The sequence below is a fragment of the Bos javanicus genome, chromosome 24 (genome assembly GCF_032452875.1).
Source record: "Bos javanicus breed banteng chromosome 24, ARS-OSU_banteng_1.0, whole genome shotgun sequence".
Taxonomy (NCBI): Eukaryota; Metazoa; Chordata; class Mammalia; order Artiodactyla; family Bovidae; genus Bos; species Bos javanicus.
This window is the reverse complement of record NC_083891.1, coordinates 29,737,458-29,757,536: the sequence shown is the minus strand read 5'-3', so window position 1 is coordinate 29,757,536 and position 20,079 is coordinate 29,737,458. Positions and strand designations below refer to the sequence as shown.

Below are 20,079 nucleotides of genomic sequence, written 5' to 3'. Positions count from 1 at the left end.
GCAAGGGTTGGCACTCCTAACCCTCATGTTGTTGTTCAAGGGTCAAGTGTAATAACTAAAAAGGCCCTTTCTGATCTACCTCTTGACTACTCTTTTAATCGCTCATAACTCTGAAGCCCCTGTTGATTCAGACAGTAAGAATGTGCCTGCAATACAGGAGGCCCAGGTTCTACCTTTGGGTCTGGAAGAGCTCCTGGAGAAGGGAATGGCAATCCACTCCAGTTTTCTTGCCTGGGAAATCCCATGGACAGAGGAGCCTGGTGGGCTACATCTGTGGGGCTGCAAAGAGTTGTACACGACTGAGCGACTGAACACTTTCACACCTCTACTCAAACTCTACTCTCAAGGTGCAGGCTAAACTATTTAAGTTTGTAAGAACTAATTGTATTCTCTTTTGTCCCTGGGCACATGAACATTCTTGTCTTTCTCTTTCAGACCCTCACCAACCTCAAGCTGGTCTCTGTTCTTTAGGACTCAACTTTAAAGTGAAACTCATGGTACTCTCATGCTAAATACACTGCCTTAGACACAGTGAATGGGGGTATAAATACGTGTTTCATAAATGAATATAAGGACTTCTGGATAAATAACTTACCTCCAGATAATTTCTTCAGTTCAATGGAAATAATGCTGCCTCAATCTTTCTTAAATACTGCTTATTCAGTGTTTTCCTTTGCTTAAAATATACACACTAGTATATATAAAATAGATAACCAAAAAGGACTTACTGTTTGGCACAGGGAACTATGCTCAATATTGTGTAATAACCTATCTTGGAAAATCTACCTACTAGGCTCTACTTAAGTTGGTAAACATAATTTTGCAACCTCATTTTCTGTTGCTCCCCAATGTAAAGCCTTCTGTCTACTGACTCCTGAGCACTCCACACTCATCTCTACATCCATCAATTTGTTTTCACTCTTTATTCCATTTTTCATAGGACTTTTCCCATTTTGACTTTCTATCCTACAAAGCCAGCTTGTCCCATAACAGCTTCTTTGAATCATTCTAGCCCATGTTAATGGTAATAGCAACACTTTAGTCATTCATGAAATATATTTTAATGATTTGTTATTTGACAGGCACTGTGTAGATACTGGGACACAAAAGTTAGCCAAGAGAGTGCAAGAAAAACAAATTAAACATTGGATTAAGAAGTGTGACAAGTACTAAAAGCAAGAGTCAATGTATTGAATACAGGTTATAATGACCAGCAGATCTCCTTTACACATGTTGGTCAGAGAAGGCATCTTTGAAGGGGTGATGTTTAAGGAGATCTGAAGTACAAGAAGGACAACAGTTCAGTTCAGTCACTCAGTCCTGTCCAACTTTTTGTGACTCCATGGACTGCAGCACACCAGGCCTCCCTGTCCATCACCAACTCCAGGAGTTTACTCAAACTCATGTCCATTGAGTTGGTGATGCATTCCAACCATCTCACCCTCTGTCGTCCCCTCTCTTCCCACCTTCAATCTTTCCCAGCATAAGGGTCTTTTCAAATGAGTCAGTTCTTCACATCAGGTGGCCAAAGTATTAGAGTTTCAGCTTCAGCATCAGTCCTTCCAATGAATATTCAGGACAGATTTCCTTTAGGATGGACTGGTTGGATATCCTTGCAGTCCAAAACATGGTCCACTGGAGAAGGGAATGGCAAACCACTTCAGTATTCTTGCCTTAAGAACCCCATGAACAGTATGAAAAGGCAAAAAGACAGGACACTGAAAGATGAACTCCCCAGGTAGGTAGGTGCCCAATATGCTACTGGAGATCAGTGGAGAAATAACTCCAGAAAGAATGAAGAGACAGAGCCAAAGCAAAAACAACACCCAGCTGTGGATGTGACTGGTGATAGAAGTAAAGTCCGATGCTATAAAGAGCAATATTGCACAGGAACCTGGAATGTTAGGTCCATGAATCAAGGCAAATTGGAAGTAGTCAAACAAGAGATGGCAAGAGTGAATGTCAACATTTTCAGAATCAGCTAACTAAAATGGACTCGAATGGGTGAATTTAATTCAGATGACCATCATATCTACTACTCTGGGCAAGATCCCTCAGAAGAAATGGAGTAGCCATCAGAGTCAACAAAAGAGTCCTAAATGCAGTACTTGGATGCAATCTCAAAAATGACAGAATGATCTCTGTTCGTTTCCAAGGCAAAGCATTCAATATCACGGTAATCCAAGTCCATGCCCTGATCAGTAATGCTGAAGAAGCTGAAGCTGAACGGTTCTATGAAGACCTACGAGACCTTCTAGAACTAACACCCAAAAAAGATGTCCTTTTCATTATAGGGGACTAGAATGCAAAAGTAGGAAGTCAAGAAATATCTGCAGTAACAGGCAAATTTGGCTTTGGAGTACAGAATGTAGCAGGTCATAGCACTGGTCACAGCAAACACCCTTTTCCAACAACAAGAAGGACATAGTCATGTGCAAAGATGTGGTGGTAAATGGAAAGAATTCTCCATAGAGTGAATCACGTGTGAAAATACTCTGGGAGAGAAAAGGACTTAGCATATCCTAGGAACTAAAAGAAGACAATATGGCTTGAGCTTGATGAATAAAAGGAAAGCCATCTAAGATGGGCTTGGAAAGATAGGTAAGGTCACCCAGTTCATAAGGGCAACTCTAAAAAGCAACAGATAATGATAGACTATTTATAACCAGAGGAGAGAAAAGATTAGATCTATGTCTTAAGATCACTTTCGCTGCTATATGAGTAATGAACTGAGAAATTAATCAGCCAGGAAGGGGGCTGTTGCAGTCTACAAATATGGATAATGATGACTTGGATCGGGATAACAGCAGTAGAGATAGAAAGAAATGGAAAAACTTCAAATTAACTTTTGAGGTGACACTTGTGATAGGGGAAATCTTCAAAGAAGAGCAAGAGCTCAGATTCGATCATGTTGAATTTTAGTATTTATGATAAAACCAAGTCAAGGTACTAGATAGGAAATTAAATATGCAGGTCATGATTTCTGGGCAGATCAATTTCTAAGATGGGTCTGGTTCTGCATAATCCCCTTCTCTTGAGTCTGAATAAGACCGGCAATTTGATTTTAATTAATAGCATATGAAAAAGGTAACAGACATTGCAGAATTAATGTCCTTAATCAATTGTGTTTGAGTTAATTAAACAAGAGATTACTTCAGCCAAGAGAAAGAAGGAAATCCTGCCATTTGCTATAATGTAGATGAACTTGGAGGATATCATGCTAAGTGAAATAAGCCAGACAGAGAAAGTCAAATACTGGATGATCTCACTTATATGTGGAATCTAGAGAGAGAGAGAGAAGATGAGAATGAGAATAGAATGGTGGCTACCAAAGGCTAGGGAGCTGGAGAAATGAAGAGTTGCTGGTCACACTTGTAAGATGAATAGAGATGGCGACTATAATTAATAATATTGTATTGTTTACTTGAAATTTACAAAGACAGTATGTCTTAGTAGTCTCATCACACACACACAAATTATATGAGATCACGGATATGTGAATTAATGTGATTGTGGTAACCATCCTCACAACAGGTATATCAAATCATCTGTTGTACACAAAGAAAAAGATAACAAAAACAAAAGCATCCTATGGGGGCCTGACTTGATCAGGTGACCTCCTTAAAAGAGGGTTCAGAACTTCCGTGAAGTTAAGAGATAGATACTCCCCTACTCGCCCTGAAGAAGCAAAAAGCTAGCTGTGAATTTCCTTTGGAGAGGGATGGTCTCTAGGAGCTGAGGCCCTCAGACCAATTGCTGTAATGAACAGAATTCTGTCCATAAACTCAATGGGCCTGAAAGAACACCTCAGGCTTCAGATGAAAAACGTGGCAGAGCCAACTGCCTGACTGCAGCCTTGTGGAATCTTAAGCAGAGGATTCAGTTAGGTTGTTCCTAACTTCACAACAAGGAAAGTTATCAGAGATACACAGAAATCTTACGTAATAATAAAGGGGTCAGTTATCTAAGAAGACATAATTCTTAATGCGTATGTCTGATGGAATTACAAGGAAAAACAGATGAATCCATTTTATAGTTGGAGACCTTAATACTCCTCTATTAGAAATGGACAGATTCAGCAGGCAGGAAATTAGTAAAGACACAGTTGAATCCTGGGCTTCCCTATTGTGTCTCAGCTGGTGAAGAATCTGCCTGCCATGCCAGAGACCTGGGTTCAATGCCTGGGTTGAGAAGATCCCCTGGACAAAGAAAAGGCTATCCACTCCAGTATTCTGGCCAGGACAATTCCGTGGACCGCATAGTCCATGGGGTTGCAGAGTCAGACACGACTGAGCAACTTTCACTCACTCACTCACTCACTCAGTTGAACTCTATAATACCATCAGTCAACTGGATATAATAGATTTCTACACTATTTTATCTAACAGTGACAAAAATACAGTCTTCTCAAACTCACACAGAACATTCACCAAGATAGACCACCTTCCAGGCCATAAAACAGGCATTAAAAAGTTTAAAAGACTAGAAATCATAAAATACAATATCTGTTCTCAGATCAGAATAGAGTTAAATCAGAAATTGATAAAAGAAAGATACATGGAAAAGTCCTGAAATACTTGGAGATTAAATATCATACTTCTAAATAAAATATGCATTGACCAAGAAATCTCAAGAGTAATTTAAAAATATTTTGAATTAAAAGTGAAAACATAACACCAAAATTTATAAGATGAGGGGAATTTATAGCATTTAATACATATTTTATCTAAAATCAATTGTTTATGCAACCCCGGCTGTCAGGGCGTGAGTCCTGCTCCTTGTCTACCACCCTCAGCGACGCCTGCATTATGGTCGCCCCACCGCAGCTGCGGGCTCTGCTCTTTGCGATCAACGCACTATTGCGCAAGCGCTGCTACCACGCAGCACTGGCCATGCTTAAGGGCTTCCAGAACGGGGCAGTCTATGGAGCCAAAATCCGGGCCCCTCACGCGCTGGTCATGACCTTTCTTTTCCGGAGTGGCAGCCTCCGGGAGAAGCTGCGTGCCATCCTGCAGGCCACGTACACCCACTCCTGGAACCTGGCCAAGTTTGTGTTCCTCTACAAGGGACTCTGCGCCCTGCAGTCCCACGTCCAGGGAGAGACCTACCAGGCACATTCATTCGTGTCTGCCTTCATCGGGGGCTTGCTGGTGTTTGGAAACAACAGTAACGTCAACAGCCAGATCAGCATGTACCTGCTATTCCGCGTCCTACTTGCCCTGTGCCGCCTGGGCGTGGAGAAGGGCTTCATCCCTGAACCCAGGTTGGACCCGTTTCCATGGTTCACAGGGCTGGTGTGGGGGCTGGTGCTGTGGCTCTTCGAGTGCCACCGGCCAACCCTGCAGCCCTCGCTGCAGTCGTCCACGACCTACCTGTACGAGGACAGCAACGTGTGGCACGACCTCTCGGACTTCCTTATCTACAACAAGAGCCAACCCTCCAAGTAACAGGGCCCCCAGGTGCTCAGGAAGGCTCCTGCACCCCAGTCGGGTGGTGGAGGTGTCCAGCCGCGGTTTGAGATTGGCTCCACCTGGCTAACCATCCCAGAGGCTCCTACCTTTCAAGATCTGGGGTCTCAGACTCTAACTTTTGTTAGCCCAGGGCTCCATTTGGCGAAATGGAAGCTCTGATTATCAGTTGTCATTAGGTACTCTTGAATAGTGAAACGAGCCACCGAATCAGGCTGAGGAACCTTGGGCACGGTGATGGCTGCTGACTCTTGAGAGACCAGGGAAGGTCACACCCCACCCTGGGCCTCAGGGATCATTGAGCCCAGACGAGGGCACTGAAGTCTCTTTCTGGTGGGTATGTTCTCTGACCATTCTTCTGTAAAAGAGGGCTTCTGGCTGATGGGCAGTGGGTTGCAAAAATGCATTTTTAGACAATACTCAGTTCCTTGCCTTGGGTGTTCTATTGTAGAAGCTCCAGTGTTTCCACTGTCCCAACAGAAACACAGTGTGGGACATATGTGACTGAGCTTTTTTTAGCAGCCACAGTTTTTAAAAAGTAGAGGGAATTCCTGGTGGTCCAGTGGTTAGGACTCCGCTGTCACTGCCAAGGGCATGGGTTCTATCCCTGGTTGGGGAGCTAAGATCCCACATGCCACAAGGTATGGCCCAAAAAAAAAAAATGTGGGGAGAGAAACAAGCAGAGGAGATTAACTTTAATTTTATCTTTGAACCCAGTATTTCTCAAATGTTATCATTTTAATGTGTATTAAATATAAAATTTAATAAAATACTTTACATTCTATTTTTCTTATACTAAGTCATCAGAATCAGGGGTGTGTTTTACACTTTCAGCATTTTTCAATTTGGACCAGTCACATTTCAAGTGCTCAGCAGCCACATGTGGCTAGTGGCTGCTATATTGGACAGCACAGATTAGAACGTTCTATCCTCGCAGAAAATTCTAGTGGACAGTGCAGATACAGAGCTAGAGGACCTGGGTTTGAGTCCCCACTGGACTGCTGTGTAACCTTGGGGAAGGTTCTTCTCAGAGGCTCAGTTTCTACTAAAGTGAGGATAAACATAGTAAAAAAAAAATCAATTGTTTAAACTCCTGCCTTAGGAAACTAGAAAAATACCAAGCAATTTCCAAAGTAAGCAGAAGAACAGAAATAATAAAAAAAAATAAGAATGGAAATCATGAAATTGAAAACAAGAAATCAGCAGAGTATCACCAAAACCACAGCTGTTTCTTTGAAAAGACCAATAAAATCAGTAATCTCTAGCCAGCCTAATTAAGACTAGTTAAAAGGAAGAGGATACATATTGCTATTATTAGAAATGAAAGAGAGGACATCAGTACCTATCCCATGGAAATTCCAAGGATAATAAAGGAATGTTAGGAACAACTATATGTCTACAAATTTGATAATTTAGGTGAAATGGGCCAATTCCTTGAAAAATACAATCTGCAAAAATTCACACAAGACATGACAATGTGAATAGATTAGGTACACATCCACCAAGGACACTGTGTCAATAATTAGTAACCTTACAAAACAAAGTATCAGGTTCAGATGGGTTCACTGGTGAATTCTATCAAACATTAAAGGAAGAAATTATACCAATTCTCTACATTTTCTTTCAAAAGATAGAAGCAGAGGGAACAATCTCTAACTCAGCCACTGAGGCTAGTACCACGCTAATACCAAACAAAGCCAGTATAAAAAAAAAAAAATTACAGACCAATATCTCTCATAAATGTAGATGTAAAAATATTCAATAAAATATCAGCAAATCAAATCCAACAATGTATAAAAAGAATTATCAATGTATTTCATGACAAGTGGATTTATCCCATGCATGCAAGGCTGATTCAATATTCAAAACTCAATTAATGTAACCCATCACATAAACAGATGAAAAAAGAAACATCACACGAGTGTATCTACAGAAGCAGAAAAAGCATCTGACAAGCTCCAACACTCATTCATGATAAAAACTATCAGTAAACCAAGAATAAAGAACTTCCTCAACTTGATAAAGAAAGATACAAAAGACCTCTGGCTAACATGAGAAACCTGCTTTCTCAGTAAGATCAGGAACAAGGCAAGGATGTCTCCTCTCACCACTGCATTTCAACATCATACTGAAAATTCTGATTAATGCAGAAAAATAAGAAAAGGACATAAATGGTATACAAATTAGGAAGGAAGAAATGAAATCATTATTGCTTATAGATGACATAATTGTGTACGTAGAAAATCTGAAAGAACTGCCAAAAAACTTGTGGAACTAATAAGTGATTATAGCAAGGTCATTGGATATAAGATTATTTGTAAAAGTCAACTGCTTGACTATATATCAACAATGAAAAAGTAGAATTTGAAATTAAAAACCAGAATACAATTTATATTCGCTCAGACAATCATGTCTGACTCCTTGTGACCCCATGGACTGTAGCCTGCCAGGCTCTTTTGTCCATAGGATTGTCCTGGCAAGAATCTGGAGTGGGTACTGTTTCCTCCTCCAGGGGATCTTCCTGATCTAGGGATAAAACTCAGATCTCTTACGTCTTCTGCATTGGCAGACGGATTCTTTACCACTAGCACCACCTGAGAAGCCCACAATTTATATTTTCTATAGTTGTTCAGTTGCTAAGTCTTGTCTGACTCCTTGCAGCCCCATGGACTGTAACATTCTAGGTTTCCCTGTCCTTCACTATCTCCTGGAATTTGCTCAAATTCATGTCCGCTGAGTTAGTGAGCACTCCTCAATTAAATGCTTAGATACAAATCTAACAAAAGATATCCAAGATACATATGAAGAAAAATGCAAAATTCTGATGAAAGAAAGCAAAGAACTAAATATATGGAGATATTCCATGTTCATAGATAGGAAGACTCAACATTCCTAAGATGTCAGTTCTTCCCAACTTGTCTATAGATTAATGCAATCCCAATGAAAATCCCAGCAAGTTATTTTATTGTGGATATCAACAAACTGATTCTAAAGTTTATATGAAGAGGTAAAAGATCCAGAATAATAAACATAATAATGAAGGAGAAAAAGAAAGCTGGACAACTGTGACATTACCTAACTTCAAGACTTAATATAAAGCAGCAGTAATCAAGACAGTGTGGTATTGGTGAAAAAATAGAAAAATTGGTCAAAAGAATAAAATAGCAAGATATTTTATTATCTGGAATAATGTTTCCAGATATCTATTTCTGGAATCCCAGAATTAGATTCCCAGAAATATAGTCAACTGGAACAAGTACGGTGCAAGAGGGTATTTTAGACAAGACACAGTGGAACTGCAGTCTGCCCACTCCACCAGCTCTTGCCATTCCACATCGCTGGCCCTCTTGAAACATGAAAAGCAAACCAGAAAATGACTGGACTACAGACATCAGAAGTGGGCAAGGGCAAAGGGGGTGAGGAATGAGAATCAGGCAAACAAAAACTCAGGAAGTATAGTATACATGAGTCCCCTAGAATAAACTCCTTGATAATGAAATCCAGCAATCCACAAGATAAATCAAAATAACTCAGAAAAGGAAACAGCCATGAAAGGACTGATTCTGAGCACTGATTCATTCAATTTAAGTATGAAAATAGGAAATAATTGCATAAGAATAAAAATGTAACAAAAAGTCTTAAATGAGGGAAGGGAACTAGAAGGATCCTTCATTGTATTTTTATTTTGTGAACATACAGTAAAACTGATGGAGGGGTATACAGTTCCACGCAGTGTTATAAATGTACACGGTTCATAAAAAGAATGTTCATCTCTTCTATATTTTATTTTACTGCTTAAGGACTTTTATAAGCAGCTGAATAGATACCACAAAGCAAACAATCAGGGATTCCAATACAAAACGCCAAGAAGACTTCTCAGGTAATGAGTAGGTATTTATTTATTTCTGATAACTGTGATTTTGAGTGTAGTTTAGCACACCACTGGTGACAGGTTATAGAACTCTACTTTGCTATTTCCTCTGTGATTGCAATGTTTGGAATATATACAAATAGAACAACACCATTTTCCATTGTTTGTTACACTGATCCTTTCTGAGACTTTAGGTAAAATGACCTATTAAGCATCATGAATGAAAAATAGTTACATACTTGGGCAAGAGTTCTGCATTCCATGTGCAGGGAATTCAATATACTTATAATATCTAGAATTACTCCCCTAAGGCACGATCTCTCACGTGGATTTATTATCAAAAGGTTCTATTTGTGCAAGTTCTTATTATCATATGTGTATATTCAATAAACTCAGAGTACAAATAGCTTCCAGCTAATAATTACCTAACAAATTGTTCACATAGCTGTTTGCTTTTAAAGCCAAATTCTCATGGAAGTTTGCTTCTCCTATTGCTGTAAATTCAAACAACTTTTAACTTACATTGTTCATGGTCTTAGAACTTTTTTAAAAATATGAAACAACATATATTAATAGTTTAATGAGATCACAAAATTCAGTTACACTCAGCCCTCAAGTCTTAAAAATGTGTCCCTCTTATGGCAGCATGTGTGTTCACTGTCTTACTACCAAAATGTTTATGAGTAGCTTGGAGTGGGGGGTTGGGGGCAGTTGGGGGGAGTGAGTGGGGAGCTCAATGGTATAATAGCTAAAGCTATTATTACCTTTATTTGAACATAGTCCAGACTTTTAAGAATCAACTCTCTCTCCCAAATAATTTACTATTTTTCCCTTATTAAAAACAATCCCAAGTTTTACCTAATTCTCTGTCTTAATAGAAGCTGAAGTTTAATTTCATATCATAGTGAAATTTAGCCTCTAGCCACTATAAACTGGAAGTATCAAGAAACCGATTCTTGAAGATTTTTCAAAAACTCAAATCTCTTCTGCTTGTTAGAATTTCTAATAATTTATGACTAGCATATCAAATGGTACTTCGGTGGCTCAGTGGGAAAGAATTCACCTGCCAAAGCAGGTTCAATCCCTGGGTCCATCCCCTGGAGAAGAGAATGGCAACCCACTCCAACATTCTTGCCTGGGAAATTTCCATGGACAGAGGAGCCTGGCAGGCTACAGTCCATGGGGTCAGAAAGAGTTGGACACAACTGAAAACTGAGATCACACAGACACAAATGAAATATAAGGGAAAACAGCTCTATTGATAGCTTTACCTTTGGTTTATCTTAAGATACAAGAAGATCTAGAAGTTCTTTTTCCATCATGTATCAAGACGCACTATTCCACTTATTCTGAATAAGTGCAAGGTACATATCAAAGCAGTCCTAAATGTTACCAGGAAAGTATTCTTACAGGAAGCTGACTTGAAATACCACATCATATCCTTAAATGATAGGAGGAATATCTTGGATATTTACCTTCAAGTTGAAACCTTTCTGAAAAGATATTATTACAAATTCTATAACTCTTAAATAATTTAACCTCTTACTTTGTGCTTCATACAGAACTGACTCTCAGTTTTGACTAAACAGAGAGCTTTGTTTTCTGATACTTGTAAATCTATGATATTGGGCTCTGATATTCCCAGGTGACTCAGTGGTAAATAATTTGCCTACCAATGCAGGAGATGCAGAAGACATGGGTTCTATCCCTGGATGGGAAGATCCCCTGGAGGAGAAAATGGTAATCCACTCCAGTATTCCTGCTGGGAAAATCTCATGGATAAAGGAGCCTGGCTGGGTATAGCCCATGGGGTTGCAAAGAGTCAGACACGACTGGGCACGCAAGCAAAAAATTGGGCTTTAAGTACCTGTTTACAATACACAAACACTAACAGTGCTAGTTTGCCTTCTAGATGATGTACAGCTGAGAATCACACTGGATCCTAAATCCTACTGGGGCCTCGGCCAGATCTATTCTACACTGCACACTGCATTCTGCTACGTTGTGGATCTTTCAGTGAAAGTCACCAGTAATCTTACACTCCGTTTTACAGGCAAGCATGAAATGTTAAGCAAAAACATGGAAGAAGAAAAAACATATTACCAAGTTGCCCAATTACTCCTTAAAATTTTACTTGTTGAAAACTTCTCATGTCTAACAGAAAAATGGGAAAAATACTACTGTATCTAATAGTTACTGATCATATCCTATTCCGTATTATCTCCTATATTGCCACTACATATTTTTTAAGGATAGCTTTTTCTTAAGTGTGTAAATATAAATTATGGATAATTATGGAATGCTGAATGAAGATATTTAGGTACTTTGAAGAGGACACTTGACTAACTGATCAATGAAACTGCTTTCACCTATGCTAACTCACTTCAACACAATGTGAGAACAACTGCATCTGTTGGAGAGTTGGTTTAAAATCACAGAATAGTTTACCCAATTTTTATTTTGAAAACCATCTATGGAAAATTAGCAGTACTAGCACAGAATCTTTAATTTGATTAAATAATTTTTAACATTTGGCCACATCTTCTTTTTTCTGTTTCCCATATTTAAAAAAAAAAAGTTTTTACCAAATCACATGAAAGAAAATGGCAGAGACCATGAAATTTCATCCCTGAGTACTTCAAAGTATATCTTCTCTCCCAAAACACATTCTCCTACATGATCCCAATAGGATTACAGGATTTAACATGAGTGTAATACCACATATGATCTACAACCCAAATCTAGATTCCTTCCAATTGGCCTAATATATTCTCTACAGTTATTTTATTCTCATTCAAAATCTAATCATGAAGGATATCTTGCAATTAGTTGCCATTTCTTCAGAAATGCGTGTGCATGCTCAGGCTTGTCCAGCTCTTTGCAACCCCATGGACTGTAGCTGCCTGGCTCCTCTGTTCATGGGATTTCCTAGGCAATACTGGAATGGGTTACCAGTCCCTCCTCCAGGGGATCTTCCTGACCTAGTGACCGAACTCATGTCTCTTGCATCTCCTGCATTGGCAGACAGATTCTTTACCACCGAACCACCTGGGAAGCCTGCCCTTTCTTCTAGTCTCTTTTAATACTCAACAGTTTTCCCAGATTATTTTTAGTGACGCTGACCTTTTCGAAGTGTCCAGGTCAGCTGTATTGAAGAATATTTACCAATCTAGATTTGTCTGATTGTTTCCACAAGGTTAGATTCAGGAGAATCACTTCTGGCAAGATAAATTTAGAGGGGACTGTCATGTTTTACATGTATACTGTATCAAGAGATAAATGACATCCGTTTGTCCACTCTTGGTGACATCAAGTGTGGTCCCTTGGATAAGCAGGTGTCTGCTTGTTATCATCCTATAAAAGGACTTTTCCCTCCCTGTATTTAATAAGCAATCTGAGGGCTGACATGTAGAGTTAGTGTGACCATCCTGTCCCCATCAACCATTCACCCAGGGGTGGATTATCCTTTGATTATTCTTGTAACAGTAGTTGCAGAAAGTGGCTTTATAGTTCTAGCCTCTATTGTAATCATTTGCTTATACTCTTCAGTAAAACAGCTTTTCCTTCTGTTTACCGAATCTACGCACTCTATGGGCTCATGGATTCTTATTCAATGTGTCCTAATCCATAACATACATTAATACTTTTTATCTTCAAATGATACACAAGTTCGGCCAGTGGGTACCCCTAAAACCTTGCTCTTATGTCCTTATGTGTGTCTACCTGCTTTTGAGCAATTCCTTGTTTTGGGGGGACAAAATATCCCAGGCTTAACTGATACTCCTCTAAAGTAGTTCAATCAAGTAGGCTTTACATAAAAATAAGACTAATTCAATTTTAATGCAGTGATTTGAATTGAGGCACAAACAATTAGAATAGTACCCAGAACACAGTAGGTGCCAGGCAGTATCTTAGGTGTCTTCCTTAACTAGTTTTGACACAGTTCGAAGCTTCTGTGCAATTCATAAAAATTCAGACTTTAACAACATAGATTTTTATGTTGCTCTTTCAAATTCATCTATTTATTATTTTAATCTTTGTTCTCCTTCATTTTGTTTATTTCCACATGGAAATCATATAGATAGGAAAACTCCAAAGGATTTTCTTTTTCTTTTCTCCAATGTGGTATAATCTTAGATCACTGACTAATGCCAAAACATGCACAAACAGCACAGCGTAAATCCCCCATATAGTAAAGCCTTTTACAATTCCTGAATTTATCAAGGGAAATAATGTAAAGAAATGTCTGGCCTTTTTTTTTTTTTGGTAAAAAATTCAGTAGACCAACCTCATTTTATAAGCAAATGTAGCACTAGTGAAGTTACCTCTGAATGAATCACTGAAAGGAAAGAGAAACTGAAGAAGAGTGTGATATTTGAAGAGGTCACAAAGCAAGTAAAATAGGGGGCCTTGTAGCCTTCAAGTTATTTATTTATGTATTTATCTTAGAACGTGTGGGTGGGTGTGAGGTGTGTGCTTGTGTGTCGTACATGTGTATGCATGTGCACACTGGGGGTTAAAGACAGGATGCCCTGCTAACATTTACTCAACAAAGACTTACTGTACTTCCACTGAGTGAGCACTGCCATATTTTCCAGGAATATAAGGACCCAGATAACTAGACAGGTCCCTCCCTTAGGGATGAATTAAACAGTTTCATAGATAAATGTGAATTTGCAACTAGCTGAGATGAGGGATGTGCATGTGAACTCAGTTGCTCAGTTGGATCCAATCCTTTGTGACTCCATGGATGGGAGCCCTCCAGGCTCCTCTGTTTCTGGAATTTTCCAGGCAAGAATATGGAGTGGGTTGCCATTTCCTTCTCCAGGGGATCGTCTCAACCCAGGGATTGAACCCACATCTCCTGTATTGGCAGGTGGATTCTTTACAACTGAGCCACCTGTATACATAAATATATATCCATATTTATAAATATATATTTACAAGCATATATATAGATAAATAAATCCATATTTATATATGGATATATAAAAATGGATACTATATGTATATATAAATATGGATACATGTATGCAAATACAAAAACAAATATACATCTGTGTATATTATAAGGGGATTTGGCTCAGTCTAGGACATTAGCAAGGATCACCTGAGGAAGGGCCATTTGGGTTGACATCTGAGTCAACCAAGAGTGAACTAGCCAATGTTTGGGTACCTGGGTTTATAGATGTGAGAATGGGAGAGAGCAGAGAGACTCAGAGCAACTGGAAGAAAGACAAGCAGCTGAAGTAGAAGGAAGGAGTGGAGATACTGACATGAAACTGGAGGAGCACAATTTTGGTCTTTATCTTAAAGCAATAGCAATCCATTTAGGTGGCATGTGTAGCTGAGGGAGTGACAGTTATCATATTTGCATCTTGAAAATCTCCTCTCATGTTACTGGAGGATGGATCTGGAGGGGGAGCAATATGGATGCCACACAGTGGATGGGGAAAGCTGAGACTTGGGTGAGGAACCGAGGAAGGTATGCAACATCCTTTGAAGGGAACAATCAATGACTGGGTGAGAGCTTTGATATGGAGTGGATGGAGAAGGAACGTCAAAGATAAAATCCAGACTGGGAGCTGGGGAATCCTGGGGGTTGAGGTGAGATGGGCAGAGACTACAAGGTTGATTCTGACATATGTTTCATTTGATGTTTAAGATGGGCAGGAAGAAATACAAAGTACAGAGCTGGATCTATATGTGGAGAATTTAGAGGGACTTTCAGAGCCATAATCAGGTTTTGTAGAGTGCTCTGAATAAAATATATGCCAGTAATTTCAAGGAATCTTATTGGACAGCATGTGATAGTTACAGGTTGGGAAAACTAAAGGTGAATCAAAGTTCTAAGGTACTAGATGAACAACCTCTGCTACTCGAGAGTTCAGCCATTTGTAAATCTATCTCTATTCTAAATGCTGTCATAACTTCCCAATCTGCAAAATCTGGAAATATGATTTGCCAGACCTTTTAGCAAGTGACATATATATATACATATATGCACATATATATACACACATATAGAAATATACATATATACGATTAGCAAGTGAAAGCTAGCTAGCTATACCGAAGTCACAAAAGTGATAATGTAAGTCCAGAATTAATATTTAAAATATTTAATAATATGTATAACTTGGGCTCCGATCACAAATAACAAGTCTATAACAGTGCATTCAACTGAATGCCAAGCCCATCACAGTAACAGAATCTCATTCTCTGATGGGAAAAATTCCTAACTGAAAGTAAAGTAGAAATATTAGAAGGTAAAATACTTCTAATATTTAACACTAGAATAACATTGGTAGTTACTGCTTTTAGTCCAATAATGTCACTAACATCTAAACATATTTGAAATCTAAAACACTAAAGAATCTAGTTATTAAAAGAAATACACCCAGTTAGTGTAGTCACGTAGTAAAAGAAATGTTCAGGATACATATGAAAATGGGAAAGACAACTTTGCCAATTCAAATGAAGAACATCACACTTACTCCTGCATTGAGAAAACTGATTTGGGACAGGGGAGAGAGAGAAAACTACCCTTATACTAATCTACTCTCCAAGGGTGCTGTGGGAAAATCAAACTTATTTAGAGAGATATTTCTAAAAATTTGTGCTCACATTTTAATTTTGAAATCACTTGTCTAAGTATGTGATCGATGTCATCATTTTATGTAAATCTTTGTATCTGCTTAAAGTAACCTATTTGTAAGGCCTCCCCAGACAGCCATTTTGTTCTTTTGCATTTCTTTTCTATGGGAATGGTCTTGATCCTGTCTCCTGTACAATGTCATGAACCTCATTCCATAGTTCATCAGGCACTCTATCTATCAGATCTAGGCCCTTAAATCTATTTCTCACTTCCACTGTATAATCATAAGGGATTTGATTTAGGTCATACCTGAATGGTCTAGTGGTTTTCCCTCCTTTCTTCAATTTAAGTCTGAATTTGGCAATAAGGAGTTCATGATCTGAGCCACAGTTAGCTCCTGGTCTTGTTTTTGCTGACTGTATAGAGCTTCTCCATCTTTGGCTGCAAAGAATATAATCAATCTGATTTCGGTGTTGACCATCTGGTGATGTCCATGTATAGAGTCTTCTCTTGTGTTGTTGGAAGAGGGTGTTTGTTATGACCAGTGCATTTTCTTGGCAAAACTCTATTAGTCTTTGCCCTGCTTCATTCCGTATTCCAAGGCCAAATTTGCCTGTTACTACAGGTGTTTCTTGACTTCCTACTTTTGCATTCCAGGCCCCAATAATGAAAAGGACATCTTTTTTGGGTGTTAGTTCTAAAAGGTCTTGTAGGTCTTCATAGAACCGTTCAACTTCAGCTTCTTCAGCGTTACTGGTTGGGGCATAGGCTTGGATTACTGTGATATTGAATGGTTTGCCTTGGAAACGAAATGAGATCATTCTGTCATTTTTGAGATTGCATCCAAGTACTGCATTTGGGACTCTTTTGCTGACCATGATGGCCACTCCATTTCTTCTGAGGGATTCCTGCCCGCAGTAGTAGATATAATGGTCATCTGAGTTAAATGCACCCATTCCAGTCCATTTAAGTTCTCTGATTCCTAGAATGTTGACATGCACTCTTGCCATCTCTTGTTTGACCACTTCCAATTTGCCTTGATTCATGGACCTGACATTCCAGGTTCCTATGCAATATTGCTCTTTACAAATAGCTGTGAAAAGAAGAGAAGCAAAAAGCAAAGGAGAAAAGGAAAGATATAAACATCTGAATGCAGAGTTCCAAAGAATAGCAAGAAGACATAAGAAAGCCTTCTTCAGCGATCAATGCAAAGAAATAGAGGAAAACAACAGAATGGGAAAGACTAGGGATCTCTTCAAGAAAATTAGAGATACCAAAGGAACATTTCATACAAAGATGAGCTCGATAAAGGACAGAAATGGTATGGACCTAACAGAAGCAGAAGATATTAAGAAGAGATGGCAAGAATACACAGAAGAATGTACAAAAGATCTTCACAACCCAGATAATCACGATGGTGTGATCACTGACCTAGAGCCAGACATCCTGGAATGTGAAGTCAAGTGGGCCTGAGAAAGCATCACTACAAACAAAGCTAGTGGAGGTGATGGAATTCCAGTTGAGCTATTCCAAATGCTGAAAGATGATGCTGTGAAAGTGCTTCAGTCAATATGCCAGCAAATTTGGAAAACTCAGCAGTGGCCATAGGACTGGAAAAGGTCAGTTTTCATTCCAAACCCAAAGAAAGGCAATGCCAAAGAATGCTCAAACTACTGCACAACTGCACTCATCTCACACGCTAGTAAAGTAATGCTCAAAATTCTCCAAGCCAGGCTTCAGCAATATGTGAACCGTGAACTTCCTGATGTTCAAGCTGGTTTTAGAAAAGGCAGAGGAACCAGAGATCAAATTGCCAACATCCGCTGGATCATAGAAAAAGCAAGAGAGTTCCAGAAAAACATCCATTTCTGCTTTATTGACTATGCCAAAGCCTTTGACTGTGTGGATCACAATAAACTGTGGAAAATTATGAAAGAGATGGAAATACCAGACCACCTGACCTGCCTCTTGAGAAACCTATATGCAGGTCAGGAAGCAACAGTTAGAACTGGACATGGAACAACAGACTGGTTCCAAATAGGAAAAGGAGTATGTCAAGGCTGTATATTGTCACCCTGCTTATTTAACTTATATGCAGAGTACATCATGAGAAACGCTGGACTGGAAGAAACACAAGCTGGAATCAAGACTGCTGGGAGAAATATCAATAACCTCAGATATGCAGATGACACCACCCTTATGGCAGAAAGTGAAGAGGAACTAAAAAGCCTCTTGATGAAAGTGAAAGTGGAGAGTGAAAAAGTTGGCTTAAAGCTCAACATTCAGAAAACGAAGATCATGGCATCTGGTCCCACCACCTCATGGGAAATAGATGGGGAAACAGTGGAAACAGTGTCAGACTTTATTTTTCTGGGCTCCAAAATCACTACAGATGGTGACTGCAGCCATGAAATTAAAAGACACTTACTCCTTGGAAGGAAAGTTATGACCAACCTAGATAGCATATTCAAAAGCAGAGACATTACTTTGCCAACCAAGGTCCGTCTAGTCAAGGCTATGGTTTTTCCTGTGGTCATGTATGGATATGAGAGTTGGACTGTGAAGAAGGCTGAGCACCGAAGAATTGATGCTTTTGAACTGTGGTGTTGGAGAAGACTCTTGAGAGTCCCTTGGACTGCAAGGAGATCCAACCAGTCCATTCTGAAGGAAATCAGCCCTGGGATTTCTTTGGAAGGAATGATGCTGAGGCTGAAACTCCAGTACTTTGGCCACCTCATTCGAAGAGTTGACTCATTGGAAAAGACTCTGATGCTGGGAGGGATTGGGGGCAGGAGGAGAAGGCGACGACAGAGGATGAGATGGCTGGATGGCATCACTGACTCGATGGATGTGAGTCTCAGTGAACTCCGGGAGTTGGTGATGGACAGGGAGGCCTGGCGTGCTGCAATTCATGGGGTCGCAAAGAGTCGGACATGACTGAGCGACTGATCTGATCTGAAAGTAACCTATAACTGAGTCATAGCTTTAATCCCATTCGTTACAAAAAAGACAAGTTAAGTGAGGTTTGAACTCCTGAAACTAAGGCAGTAGTAAGCGTAACGTTCTTCATTTGAATCGGCAAAGTTGTCTTTCCCATTTTCACGTGTATCCTGAACATTTCTTTTACTACATGACTACACTAACTGGGTGTGTTTCTTTTAATAACTAGATTCTTTAGTGTTTTAGATTTCAGTTTAGGGGAGTATTGAGGTCCTAAGGTAAAAGGAGACACTATGATTGGAATGTGTTCTGTTTATTCTGACGAAGAAGGTTTTCTCTTGTGTGGCACTATTATAGGTACAAAGAGGAGGAAGGGCTTTACTTTGACAATCTTTGCCTCCATTCTGTGCAAGAGTAAAAAGCACACCAAGAACAGGCAGATATCCCAATAAAACTGCGCTGTCTATAAAGATCTTTGTGTTGCTGAAATGAAAAAAGCTCCTTATTTTCCTTATCACTGCCACAATCCAACCCCCTCAATTTCATCTTCCTTCAATCCCACTGTACCGGTAGGTTCTTATTAGAAATTGTAACAAAAGTGGATCAAAATGAGTTAGAGGTCAGTTTGAATGTTGAACTATTCAATTGACCAAGAAGCTTCCAGTAAGAATGAACACTATACAGCAAAATAATCATAGATCAAATTGTGTTTTGTACAATCCCCTCATCCCTTTTGTAGCAAAAGCTGCCGCTCTTGACTGGGTAAAACATGCCCTTCTATGTAAAGAATCTTGTGATTGTGTCAAAGCAACAAGTTATTCACACACACATACACATACTGTGATTTCAATCTTACCTGTTAAAGAGCTTGCATTAAAAACTTTCTTTCTTTAAAAAGATTAAGTAAAAAAGAGTAAGACATATAATGTTACAAAAGACACCTTAGAGGAACTCACCACGGAATTTAAGGAAAAACAAATCTTCCTTACAATTTGGCAAATTCAAGATGCTTGCAGTAGCTAACACTGAAATGACATTTTCTAATAACTCAGTTCCCAAGAGCAGGTCTTACATTATGGTCTAGTAAACAAACCAGAAGAAGTAAGAAAATTTGAGTTCCACTCTCAATTTCCTCCTTGCTTCTGGGATCCCATACTCTCTCATAAGTTGTGTATGTGGGCAATCTTCAGAAGTCTCTAGTC

At 39.2% G+C, this 20,079-nt stretch overlaps 2 protein-coding genes across 4 annotated transcripts in view; one reads left to right on the top strand and one right to left on the bottom strand.

The window, feature by feature from the left end:
• CHST9 (carbohydrate sulfotransferase 9) overlaps positions 1-20,079 on the bottom strand; it is a 283,972-nt gene that overhangs the window by 255,332 nt on the left and 8,561 nt on the right. The window lies entirely within an intron of this gene.
• Positions 4,715-5,522, top strand: LOC133237383 (peroxisomal membrane protein 4-like). The gene has a single exon (XM_061399429.1). It carries the CDS (start codon positions 4,743-4,745, stop codon positions 5,445-5,447), a length of 705 nt encoding a protein of 234 aa, XP_061255413.1. The 5' UTR covers positions 4,715-4,742; the 3' UTR covers positions 5,448-5,522.